The following is a 14,014-nucleotide window of genomic DNA, read 5'->3' on the forward strand; positions in this document are numbered from 1 at the left end:
TAGTTTTCTATTCATAAACTACAATGGTGCATTGCAACCAATCAAAAAGCAGCTGAAATTTGATTGCTAGGCAATTGTTTTTGTTTTTCTAATGAACCAATCAGCTTCAGGCTTTACATGCCGTCATTGAAGATTATTGGCTGCTGGGGGGCGATGCAGGTATAGACACTTCTCTATATATTATTCTGTGTTAGTAAATATCCGTTAGTTATACCCGGCCTCCAGGGACCGCGAACAGTCCATCCGCATCATTTAGCCCCTCCCACAAACTGGCCGCCATTGCTGTATGCCGTTGACAGGGATTTTTTTTTATTATCAGTTATATTGAATATGATGTAATTTTTTATATGATAAAAGAAATTCAAAAGTCAAACATTGTATCTGTTCCTTGTTTTTGTTACTAATGTACAATAAAAATACATTTTCACTGATGAATAAAGAATAGTGATTGGCTGGTTTAGTCTCCAAATGTGTGCTCCGCCCCCCCTCCACAGACGAGGGGATATTATAAAAAGTATAGAGAAATATCAAGTTATAGGAGGAGGGCTCTTATTGGCATTTTGATTTCTGGTCAGTACCCAGACTGGCCAGCAGGGGCAGTAGTGCACAATCAAGGTTTGGGTACTTTAAGCAGAATACTGTTGGAGTTAAAGAGGACCTGTCTTTAGCTTCACTATTCTAAATAGATGAATTTATGACATACCAAGCAATGGTATTATTTTTTTTTCAGAAATTTTCCAACATTCATTATTAAAAAGACATCCTTGAGCTCCAGTGCAGTGACTTTGCTGATACATTACGTGGCATGCTGCAGATCTGTTCTTTCAACTCCTGCACTATTTACATCCACATGGCATTCAGGGTATGAGGCGCTGGATTTTCTATTGCCTACAGGAAGTAGCAGAGCATTAGCTGTGTGCTGTCAGCTTACCTCTCTCTAATTGAATCTCCTTGTAGATCCGTCTGAACGGAGCTGGCAGGAAAGGGGAGGAGTGAGCATTACATTTATTCAGCTGTATTGGAGCCCTGTAAGCAGCAAAACCAATGACACTGTAAACGAGGCCTGAGTGCGCCACCTGCTGGCTGGAATAATGATGTGTTATTTCTGACTTGTACCCTGCAGCTTCATGTTAATTTCATTTTTTTGGTGAATAGTTCATTCATCTGTACAGATTCACAGATCCCTAATACCTGGATGTCCCCAATTTATTAATCAATCAGCCGTGGCGCCCCCTGTTGAGAGATATGTGATATTTTATTTTATTTTCCAACAGAAACTTGTAGCTGTTTGTCCTTCTAGAGACTGCACCATCACTGACGTGACCATGGGGATCAGTCACTGTGGTCAATATGGTGGCTGAAAAATGAACTGCCAGCATCAGCCATCACTTTTCTGCATATACTGCAGGCTGCATTTGTAGCTGTGCAGAACAGTGGGGGTGGGGGGGATGTGTGAAAAAAAGAAAAATATATTTACCAACATATTCCCCAGCACTGTAAACAAAGGGAGAACAAACTCCATGCAGATAACATCCAAGTTGCGATTTGAACCTGGAATCTCAGTCCTGCAAAGGTGAGTGCTATTCACCTGCAATACCCAACATTGTTCATAGGTGGCGCGCGTTCTATTGAAAATCACAAAAAATTCCATATGAGGGTATCATAGAAATACTTTCCATTTTGCCCCCTTGTGGTCAGGTAAAGCATTTTTTTTAAATCAAAATTTTGTCATGGTCCTCAGTAATTTTCAGTGGCCCCTTTTTGGTAATTTCAGGGCCCAGTCACACAGTCTGTTCCAAAAACGCAGCCCAGATTCTAGATCTGATGTGCAGCACACGGAATTGCGTTACTGTGCGTCATGTTGCACTTCCACCTGTGTGTGTGTCACCCCCTGTTGTCACATCCTCCTCCTGTGTCATTGTTTGTACAACGCTATGGAATATGTTGGCGCTTTATGTCTAAAATAGTTCATATTATTGCAGTGTGAACGCGCAGGATGGGTTGTGTAGCGCGTGTCCATGCGGCGCTCTCGGTATCCTGTCAGACACTTCCAGCGTTTTGCTGTCAGACGCCCGGCCTGTGTGAGAAATGTCTGGAATGCGCTGTGACGTCATGACGAGGAAAAAAGGAAAAAATCCCTTCTGAGGAATTCTCAGAGGCAGCCAGGAAAATCCTCCCATCCGGTGCAATCAGGGAACAGTCTGTCCTGGAGGAGGGGGACACAGCGGGGTCCAGGCGTGATCCAGAATAAACATGGCGCCGTGTTATCCTTAGTTAAAAGGAACCAGGGGGGTTACAATGTCCTTTTTCTTTTACTCTTTTTTGTGTCCCCACTGGGAGGATTCACCTTCCTTAGCAACAAAAGTTGTCACCAGAACAGGAAGTGGGGGAAATCCTCCAATTGGGGACACCGGTAAATGAATCAGTCAGAAATTGTTTCATTAGATCTGAGCCGATTTATAAAAAAATTGGCCTTACAGCATGCAATCTCTTTCTACGTTCACATCGCAGCAATCAGAACTGATTATCATCGAACTGCCCTCCATCAAGAGGACCTGTCACTGCACAATACTATCACACGGGGGCGTCACAGCCTTCTTGTGATAAAAAAAATCATGAACAGATAATAAAAGTAACAAAGACTTAAAATTGAATAGAACATAGCATAATAATAAAAGAAGTAGGGACACCCAGTCCTCATGCATCCATATGTAAGCATCCTGCACCCAGGTAAGTTACACATATCATGTATTGCTACACACATATGTGGACTAAATAATTACTTTCCCATTTTACTTGTTTGCTGTCCCATATTTTGCTTTGTAAATGTCTAATAACTCCCTCTACTGGTTGCCTGTATCTCTGTCCTTAACAATGGCTGCTAGGTGTAAACCATACCACATCAGCACAGGTACAGTTTATGTTTTTTTTTTTTAATACATCTCAGTGATGCGGATCTCCTGCAGCATCTTTGCAGCTACTTCCTGTGTACATGGCAGGGGGGAATCCTGATAGTGACAGCAGCAGACCATGCCTGCATATTGTGCATTGACAGCCATTATACCTCTATTAGAAGCCCCTGTAACAGGGTGACAACGCAAAAAAGCAATTAGGAAACATAAACAGGGCGTTGTCACCCTAATACAGCCAGCGCAAGAATCCTCACAGCAGGATCAACAGTGATAAAAATCCTGAAAATGATCTTGTATCTTCTCTGGGCTGTAACAAAATCCTGCTCCGAGGGGCGGCACATTCCGCATGTGAACAGCGTCGATGCACATGTGTTACAACAAGCAAAAATGTCTATTTTCAGGACTTGTGATCCGTTTTCAATAAAATAGACCACCAATCGCACGTTCACATGGGAAAAACAAAATGTGCCACCTTATGTGTAGCTCCAATTTTATGGAACATATGAGTAGCTCCGCCCCAGTTTTATGGAACATGTGCATAGCCCCACCCCAATGTTTATGGAACATGTGCATAGCTCCGCCCCAACTTTATCAAACCTGTGCATAGCCCTGCCCCAATTTTATTGAACATGTGCACATGTGCGTAGCTCCGCCCCAATTTTATCAAACCTGTGCATAGCCCTGCCCCAATTTTATTGAACATGTGCGTAGCCCCACCCCAATTTTATTGCACATGAGCGTAGCTCCGCCCCAATTTTATTGAACATGTGCTTAGCCCAGCCCCAATTTGATTTAATATGGGCCATGCACCGCCCATGCATACTGGTGCTTCCCATGCGCTGCCGTTCTGCGTCAGAGACTTGCGCCTGTGCCCACGCTGTGTCCGGGGTGTTGATTTTGGTGTTTGGCGTTTTTAGTTTTTATAAATAAAATAAAGTAAATGGTGCATTTTTTGTGACGTTTAATGCGCATGATTAGAATTGGCAATAAATGCGTCCCAGACGCCTCAATGGTTGTCGCTTGTGCCTGCGCGGTTATGTAAGCGGTGGGGGGGGCAGGGAAGGAGTTAATGCTGTTGCTGCGCCTCCTCTCCATCCTCCCCGCCTATCACTCCGCATCCCTGGCAGCCTCTCCGCTCCCTCCGGTCCCTACTGACGTCACAACAGCTGCACTGGCTGCCTGATGGTGGGTCGGTGCCATCGTCCCTCTCCAATGCCAGGAATGCCATGACGGGTGTACGGTGAGAGCTAGGAAGGAGCCGGGCATTGTGAGGGCCTGGAGGTAAGGATTGGGGGGATCGGGGGGAATGGGGGTCGGCATGCTGAGCCATTGTCCTTGCAGCGGAGAGGTGACAGCTGCTGGCTGCATTCATTAGAGTCTCTTTCATATGGCCGTTCCCTATTTCTGCATCATTTTTGTGTCCTGGCCCCCCGGGTCACCTTGTCATCTCCCCAATTTTTATCTGATGCCAACAAACGCCTGGATTGGCCATTTCTGGGTCAGCACTTTCCGCGTGTCTGCCTGGTTTGTTTGTGTTTTGGTGTCGTAGGGTGGGGGGGCGATGTCGGCATTTTTTGGATGTTTTTGGGTTTAAATAGAATTGGCCCTGGAGGACACCGAGCAGGGGCGTAGCTGCCACCCTGAGGGCCCTCGTTCTGCCTACCGATTACCGTACAAAGGCCTCGCTTGGGCTGAGGATGCAATGAGGGGGATGGGCCAATCGGCAATATTGTTGGGCCCTGAGGGGTAAAAGCAGCTGTGTTGCCCCCCATTTATACCTCAGCTGCCTTGTATGTGGATGGGTCTTCTATGTTCCGGGGGGTCCTGGAGCACCTGCCAGGTATGGCTCAGTGCAGGTACCCCTGGATGGGGCAGGTGGCTTCTACAAGTCCAATTTCATAATAAAAATGGGGCAAGTGCCCCCAGGTTCACCCGGTTAGTAGGGCCCATCAGTGGTATCCCCAGCAGGGTCTTGCAGCCCATAACCAATAGGAATGAAAGAATCTGGGATGGATCTTTGGGGCCCTTATCTTTAATGACAGCTATTCTCCTAAACATGGGACCGTTGGGGTTGGTTTTAGGAATTGGGGGTCACAGTGACTCATGACCTTTAGCCCATGGGCCCACCCTCTTCTATCATAGGGAAAATGTCTACTATACCCTGGTAAATATTGGGACTTACTGCCTGATGGGGGTTATAGTCCCATGGCCTGGAGGTCCAAAGAGCCCTCTTAGTCTGTGTATATTGCATGCTGGGAGATGTAGTCCACCTGCTCCAGGAATGGGGTGCAGTATACAGTCAGACAGACTTGCTGAATCTGACTCCAGTTCTGATTGGTCAGTCTAGTGATCTAGCTGCAAATTTCTTGCAGTCTGCTAATGATCATGAAAGCATACGAACAGGAAACAACCTGCAGCAGTGTGGATGGTCAAAGAACAAAGAAGGGCAAAGAAGGAGTAGCGGATCTTTGATGGGGTCATCCTTCTGCTCATTCCTCCTTCATGCTCCCTTTCATGTGCAATGGTAAAAGAAGCTAAAACAAGGACAGATACGCTTCCTTATACTAGCTGCTTTAGGGCCCCAGGCCCTGGGGTATTGGGGTCCTGGATTGTACTGCAGGTCTATTGCATGGTGGGACTTGTAGTGCCTCAAATTTTTAAAGTGAACTTTTTTATATTGCAGCTTCCTAAGCTATTCGCTGGGACTTGTAGTCCACCACCAGTCTTACTTTTACTGTGCACCGGTTATATGGCATGCTGGGATTTGTAGTTCCTCCTCAATATAAACTTTTGCATTGTGCAGATTGGATTTATTTTTTATTTTTTTGTATCCAGGGCCCAGCAGATCCAAAAATACCCCGGGGCCTCTGTATAGGGCCCATCGTAGGGTCTCGGCCTCCTTTGTGTCCCCGGTGATTCCATTTATTTTTTCTTCCCCAGATGGTGACACAAATTGGCTCCATTGACAGGTTGGTGTCACAGCTGTCACATGATCCCCCTGTCCATGGCATGAATCATTCATCAGCCCCCCCTCCCCCTCCCTGGGGATGCTACAAATCTTCTACAAACATATACAAAGTATCCAAACTGATAAAATATTCTTATTTCATTTCTGTGCAATCCAGAGCTGGGATTGGTGGGATCAGGAGGAAGGATGGGAATCCTGGTTTGTGTATTGCAATTATCTTCTGCATGCAGAAACAAACACAGAGCCACATTGTGCTGGGGGAGGGGAGGATGGGGGGGGTGGGGGGAGCATTCCTTAATAACATCACACACAGCCAGCACTGACATCACAGATCATCAATTTACAGCAATCACAAGAAAGGAAAGCCATTGCTGATTGATTAACATAAAGCCAAAACTATTTTAAATATCACATGATTTATTTAATTTGTAGAGAAAGCAGAGACAGAAAATAACTTCCTCTCTTCTCTGTATACTTTCCTTCCCACACTCCTCACATTTGTCTTTTCCTCTCTCATCCCTCTGTTCTCTCTGTTCTCTCTTCATTCTTCATACCTTCCCTCTATTCTCTCTATTCTCCTTCTCTCTCCTCTCCTCTTTCTTTCTTTCTTTCTCCTTTCTCACTCTGTTTTTCTCTTGTCCTTGCCTCCTCCCTCCCCTCTCCTTTCTTTATCCTTTCACCCTGCCCCTCTCTCTTTTTCTCCACTTTCCATTTTCCTTTTCTCAGTCTTTCTCTCCTTCTTCACTTCCCACATCGCTCACACTTGACTTTTCTCTTTTCCTCTCTATCTCTCTTCTTGTCCTTCACTGACTGTATGTTTCTTCTCTTCTCTCTCCTCAGTCCCCCCTTACCCTCCTGCTCCTGTCTGTATTTCCTATTATCTCCTCTCCTTTCCTTACATCTTTCACTTATTCCCTTTTCTTCTTTTCTCCCTCTATTCCTTTTTCTTCCTCTTTCTTACCATAATATTCTTTCATTCCCTCTCCTATCTCTATTCTCCTTTTCTCCTCTCCTCACCTACTCCATCTCCTAATCTTTTTTTCTTTATTCTTTTTTTTTCGCAGCACTTCTCTCATCTATCTACTCTTCTCTTCTTATTCTCTCTCCTTTGCTTCTCTCTATCCTCTATACCTTCCCACTCCTCTACTTATTCTCCTTTTTCTCTGCATTCTCATCTCTTTATTCTTTTCTCTCCTCTCATTATTCTCCTTCTCCCTCCACTGCTCTCATTGTTGCTCTTCCCCCACTCATCTCTCAATTCTTCTTCTCTTCCCTCTCCTCTCTCTCTTCTGCCCCCCTCCTCTCCATTCTCCAATATCCTTGCCTCCACTTTCTCTTTTTTCCCTTTCCCTCTCTTCTCCCTCTATTCTCTTCCTCTTTCTATTCTCCTTACCTCCCATTCTTTCTCTCTTCTCCCTAGCCTCTCATTTATTTTCCTCTCTTTTTCTCATTTTCTCGCCTCACCTCTCACTATTGTTTGTTTATTCCCTCTCAGTTATCCTTCTCTCTCTTCTCTACTTATTTCTTTCCCAACTCCTCCTTTACGTCTCCGCTCTTCCTGTTTATCATCTGTTCTCTTTACCTTCACTCTCCTCTTTATTCCATTTCTTTCTCATTTCTCTGCTCTATTTCTCCTTTCCTCTCTCCTCTCCCTCTTTTCCCTATCTCTCCTCTCATTAAATAGGGATTGCAAATGACAGACAGATACAGACAGTGATACAGGAGGAGAGGACCCTGACCAGAAGAGCTTACAATCTAGGGGGTGGGGGAAATATATATATATATATATCTTTGCTCTATATTCTTGTTCTCTCCCCTCTCCTCTCCCTGGTATTTGCTTTCCTCTCTATTCTCCTCTCCCCCTCCCCTTGTCCTTCTCTGATATCAGCACTATGAGTATCCTCCATGATGAGATGCTTTGTGTTCAGGTGGAAAGTGCAGGCCTAGCCTGGAGGAGAAGAGATATCTATGAGATATATATAAGCCTTGCACATTATCAGGCTGATTGAGGAGAGGAGAGGGCGATGAGTACTGGGCACCATATTGTACATCATTGTTGCTGTGTGGCCCATATCAGTACCATGGTCAGGAATCAGGAAACGACTTACCTGCCTGTCTGGATGTACAAGGCCTTCCCTATGGATAGATATGACACAGGCGCCACCTACAGACTGCACCATATTCAGCAGGCTTTTCACAGTGCTCATGAGTAGGCTTTAATAATTGGATTGGACATCTGTCATCTCATGTCTATGGCCAGTTTCACACCTCTCATTTTGCTGTGTAACGGTTACACACGGAAGGTCCCTTCAACTCATCAGCAGACAGAATCATTTCATCAGCTCAGATTCCAATGGAAAATTCAGTTGTAAGGCAATCGCTTTACATTAATATATTTCATCCTCAGCGACTGGATGGATATTGAATTCCTGATGATACAAAGTGAATCTGTCACGCGTGAAGCTCGATGGCAAAAACAAAACTGGAACAATATTTTCATTTCTGGTGAATGATGAGCCATTGCTGAGTGCTCAGCAGTGGAAAATCTTCATTTTTACCTTTGCGACTTTATAGAGCAGCAGGGGGAACACAGGGACCTCATAGACAAAAATGCACCAGGGGTGATGTCATGTGACCAGTTTGGAGGTCATGTGATCTTCCATGCTGCTGTTTAACTAAGTTCCAGCATGTTGATGTGAGTCAGGGCTTTGGATGCCCTGGCAGCAAATTGAGCACTTGTCAGTACATGAGCTGTCTGGAATAACTGCTTCCCCGTGAGTCATCCTATATTTCAGGTGTTTTACATGTTCTGTATATGACACACGTGTCTACCGTGTTCACCTTCTTACTCAGACCTGAAGGCCTGGAACAGGTGAATGCTATCCACACAGTTCCTGAATATGGTTCCAGATTGGATTGTAGGGATCTCAGATGGTCCTCCCCGTAATGATCCTCACTGTCATGGTCCTCCCCGTCACGGTCTTATCAGTCATGGACCTTTCTGTGATGGTGCTTAATATCCTTGTCCTTAATAACATGATCCTTCCTATCATGCTCTTATCAGTCATGGTCCTCCCAGTGAAGTTCCTTACTATCATGGTCCTCCCTTGGGTGGTTATATCTCTCATGGCCATATGAGTCATGGTCCTCTTTACAATGGTCGTCCCTGAAATGCTCTTATCAATCATGGTCCTCACTGTGATGGTCCTCCTTGTAATAGTCCTTGTTGTCATGATTCTCATTGTCATGGTCCTGATTGTGATGGCCCACGCTGTAAAGGTCCTTTTTGTCATGGTCCTCTCCCTTATTGTCTTATCAGCCATGGTCCTCCCTACGATTGTCCTCCTAGTAATGGTCCCCACTGTCACTGTCATGTCAGAGTCTAGCCATACATAAATTACCTTTAATTTGATTGATTTTCAAATCATTCAACAGTATGGTGGCTCCCTGGGTCCCAGGTTCCAATCTCAGCCAGGACACTATCTGCATGGAGTTTGCAGGTTCTCCCCATATTTGTGTGGGTTTCCTCCTGGTACACCGGTTTCATCCCACATTCCAAAAACATGCAGTTAGGATAATTGGCTCCCCTAAAAATTGCCCTGTTAAAAAAAATATGACTATGGTAGGGACATTGGATTGTGAGCTCCTTTGAGGGATAGCTAGTGCCATGTCTATGGACTTTGTACTGCGCTGTGTAATATGTTGGTGCTATATAAATACTATATAAAAAATATTGGAGGTCAACCATTGATCAATCACTTGCTCGTTCCATCACACACAGCACTCAATGCTCCATTCTCCATCGAATAAGAAAACCGATTCGTTCATGGCCAGCCTTAGTCTCCTGTCTATTATAAAGACTTGTTTTGGTATACAAGCTATTTTTGAAACAAAAACTCCTGTCGCCCCCTCCCTTCCCTCCGACACTTCTCCTATATCCTTGACCACAAAACCTCCTCGATCATGGCCATGAGGTTCTGTTTCCCATTTTGCTCGGCAGCAGAGCTGGGTTGGGCTTGGCCAGGAATGCCTGTCAGCTGTTGTCATCATTTATTCCCGTCTAAGTGTTTCATTCTCTTTCCACTTGTCACGAGTGTCACACACGCCCGGCTTGGCTCTCCACAATATGGGTGAGTTACTGAGTTAGATAATTCTAACTAGTATTGGAATGTGCAGATTATCTGATGGTGATGGGTAGAGAGCAGCTGTAAGGTCACCGCTTATCGGAGAATAACATGGAAAGAGAATGGGAATAATACTCAATGTATCCGAGCGTATTATTATTCTTAGAAAGCAGGTAACAGATCACAAGCCATCGACTAACCCCTCCCTCACCTCCACCGTATTTCAAAAATAATTATTCATCGATGGAGCAATCATTCACCCAAGCGGTGGCATCATTATTATTATTAAACTGTCCGGGGGAATTGTACACAGTCGATTTCAATGCATTTTCTTTTATTGTACTACAATAGAAAGATGAATGCCAGAAAAATATTAACCTAACATGAACAATGTTACAAAATTTCAATTGTGCAATTGTTGTCTTTATGATCCATTGGCCATGTTGTGTGATGAATGCGTGCAGCAGCTTTGTTTTAGTATAATGTTTCCGGGTCTTTGATCACTTCAAATACCAGTATCAATTTTATTTTCTTATTTTAAAGCTTTTACTTTGTTATTGTTTTATGTTATGGACTGTACAAAAATTGGGAAATTGTACGAAAACGTCTAACCTGGCTCTTTTTTTGTACAATGAGCCAGGGATGGATAAAGGAAGGTTTAATATATACACAAGGGCTCTGGACCTTGCTAAACTAACAGGGGTCCCCACAGTAGCCCTAAGGCTGGGTACACGCGCTGTCACTGAAAACAATCTTTTGTGGATGTTTCCAGTAACAAAAAGGTGACAGATGAACCAACGTTTTCAGAGCTGTTCTGTTCTATGGGGGAGAATGGTTGAGCGCCCCCCATTGTGCTCTTCTCCATTGACTTGTACAGCAGTCGTTTTCCGTTGGTCCTTTTAGAACTGATCCAGGAATGACATTGAGTGATAGTTGTACATCAGATTCTCATGGGGGCCCAAAGATATCGGGCGAGAATCATCTCATGTGTGTACATAACCTAGGTTGGTTCACCAGGAAAGCCCCCAGTTCTGCACAGGGATCCACCATTGGGTACAACTTTCACTGCAAGAAATGTTTATTTAGGGACCTTTTGTCTTCGTTATCTAATGTTCCTTTTTTTCATGTTTAAAGCTGGCCGTCTAATTGAGGAAAAAATTTATTGCAACAGATGGTAATGTAAGGAGACCATTAGCAGGCCAGATAGAAGGCATCCAAATACTTTGTCTTATGGCCTCCAGAAACCTTAGAAGGTTGTAATGAGAATATGATCTGAGCATTTGTAAGCTCTATCAATGACCTTGTCTTATTTACTCTCGTTTGGTTTGGTAAATATACTATTAAAAGTGTGACCACACATCCAAAACCTAAGTTGCATGCAGGAACCAGTGGTTTGGTTAGAGAAATTCACCCTTTTCGCTTTTTGTCCTGTTGGCCAAATGATTGGAATGATGGACAAGAATAGAAGGGAAATCTTTCAATATATGTAGATTGTTTTCACATTACTATTGTGTCTCTGGGACAGAAAGTGGAAGCAACTGAAAGAGATTTTTACTATCAAGTTAAAAAGTTTATGTGCTTGTTGGGTAAAATGGATAATTGATCATCTTCATTTTTTTAATTGCAGGTGTCCTCACATGTGATATGAACAAATTCTTCTTCAGACATTTGCTTGACAACCACATCCAATGTCCTGAGTGGTGACCACCGTCGTAATGGATAGTCCACCCAAACTAGCTGGAGAAACGCTGATTGTTCACCACATCCCACTGGTGCACTGCCAAGTGCCCGATCGTCAATGCTGTCCGACATCCAAAAGGTCCCACTCCTACGGCAAGAATGACCTTGGGATTACCCGAACCACCTCCCTTCCAGAAAGGGACATTTCTCAGGCCGACACTCTGGTTTACAGCAGTTTAATCCAAGTTTCGGACTCAACGGTGAAAGAAAAGGGGAGCAAGAAAGACGAGGAATGGCAGGGGACCATAACACGGAAGCGCCACAACCCGTTCCTCTTGAACGATGAGGACGAACATAAAATCTCAAGCAGCAGTGATGTGGAAAAGTCGTTCCATCTCCACAACAACTTAGGTGTGCTGAAATCTGGTTTTCAGTTCCAAGATTTGTCTTTGCCACCTTTCCACCTTCATGATAACCCACCCGTGGTGAAGCCTTGGATATTGTCAAACAGGTCAGGACTTGTGGATGGACAAGAAGAGAAGACATCACCTGATTACTTACAGAAAGGGAGTAACGGCAACCAAGGCCTATCAGGGATAATCATGGAAGACCATGCTTGGCCTAGTCATGGTGAGCCAACCTTTACTTTAGATTGGAATCAAAGCTCTGATTTGGAGAGCCAAGATTTTCAAAAGGAGTGCACATGCACGGGTTCAGAGCCTCTTAGACACTGCCGATGCTATAGCGCCTCAAGCCAATCTGAAATGGATCAGCAGGTGAGCTACGTCAGTGACTCGTCCTGCAACAGTTCGGATGGCATCTTGGTTAACTTCAGCACTTTATATAACAAGATGAATGGACAACCCAGGTCCAATATGAATTCTGGTAATCTCTCTTGTGACTCCTCATTTTGTAGCCATCCAGACACAGGTGCTTTTTATCTCGACCTGCAGAGCTCACCTACAGAATCCAAAATGTCTTGCGACTCGCATGTTCATGAAGCTTCTGGGAAGCCATGTGGGTGTACCAACCATTCGTCTTCACCTGTTTTGGATGCAAACTGTAACTCTTACCATCTCAATTGTGATTCGGCTCAATGTAATGGCGAGAGCTCAGATCTAACTTCTTGTTTGCAAAGCCAGGCTAGACTTGTAGTGGCCACTCAGAATTATTATAAGCTGGTAACCTGTGACTTGTCATCTCAGTCTTCTCCTAGTCCTCCTGGTTCTTCTATTACCAGTTGTTCAGATGATCACACCAAAGGGAGCCCAGCTCAAGCAACTGAGTATTTTCTCTTTCAACAGCCAGATAGTAGTTCAGACTCAAATGGCTCAAAACCTGGAATAGAAAGATCAAAGTCTGACATCATTGAGGGCCAAGTTTATGTCAACGTGTCACCACCAAACTATAATACGGGCAGACAAAGATCCAGAAGTTATGATCGCAGTTTGGACAAAAGCCCTTCAAACCAATTGGGATCATTGGAACGCATGATGAGTTGTCCTGTGAAACTAAGCGAGGGCCAAGCTATGCTTGCCCAAGGCTCATCTCCGAAGAGAGTGACGTCCTTTTTGGAATTAGCTAAGAGCAGGAAGAAAAATGGCTCCAGTCCTCCTTTAAGGTCCAGTGGAGACTCTTCCCTGGAGTTCTCACCAATCCCAGAATACCATCGAGATGGCGCTAGAGATTCAGAACGTGGAGAATTTCGTAGCCACAGCCTTCCACCCATGTCCTTCTTGCATTGTATGAGTCGTACCTGTGAGGGCTGTACCAGCGATAGTCTGGAACCTAAACCAACAAGTTCTAATCCAACAACTAGCACAAACCAAACCAGTGCCAACAATGATGGAGGTATTGATCACAACTTGACATGCAATGGTCTGGATTCAGGAGGGGCTGGGATCAACTTCCTTCAAAGAGACATTAGAGCGAAAGGAGATGGTGAGTAGCCTAATGGATATGGTTTCAGTTTATGTTCTGTATGTACCTGAATTGTGGAATAGATGCATGCCCACCCAACACTCCTACCCAACCTTAAACCTAAATTACTTTAAATACTCATCATGAAGTAAGGTTTCAGATTTTTTCATATACATAGATGTACAAATCAGGAACTATGTGCTTCCTGCTGGTTCTGGGCACCTTTATTATCTAAGCTTTGGTTATTGAGTGGTTGGCTGCGTTTCTGGGTATTTATTATATTCTGGGTTATTTGCTAGGTCTTTGTACTCTATGGCTTCTCCTGTTGCTTTAGCTGCATATTTATTTTGCTGTCTACATGTGCACCAACATTTGCTTTATGCTCTCATACATCCTACCTACAAGCATGT

At 44.2% G+C, this 14,014-nt stretch overlaps 1 protein-coding gene across 3 annotated transcripts in view; it reads left to right on the plus strand.

Annotated features, from left to right (window-relative positions):
• The first annotated feature begins 4,011 nt into the window (after positions 1 to 4,011).
• Positions 4,012 to 14,014, plus strand: part of RUSC2 (RUN and SH3 domain containing 2) — a 39,215-nt gene continuing 29,212 nt past the window's right edge. For 2 of the 3 annotated variants that reach the window (XM_072413573.1, XM_072413575.1), the window contains exons 1-2: positions 4,012 to 4,193; positions 11,632 to 13,625. In XM_072413573.1, the coding sequence (XP_072269674.1) occupies positions 11,720 to 13,625 (1,906 nt within the window). In that variant the 5' untranslated portion in view covers positions 4,012 to 4,193; positions 11,632 to 11,719. Of the gene's footprint in view, positions 4,194 to 9,885; positions 10,011 to 11,631; positions 13,626 to 14,014 lie in introns of those variants that run through there. The other variant, XM_072413574.1, reaches the window with a different exon arrangement.

The sequence above is a fragment of the Pyxicephalus adspersus genome, chromosome 6, assembly GCF_032062135.1.
Source record: "Pyxicephalus adspersus chromosome 6, UCB_Pads_2.0, whole genome shotgun sequence".
Lineage (NCBI taxonomy): Eukaryota > Metazoa > Chordata > Amphibia > Anura > Pyxicephalidae > Pyxicephalus > Pyxicephalus adspersus.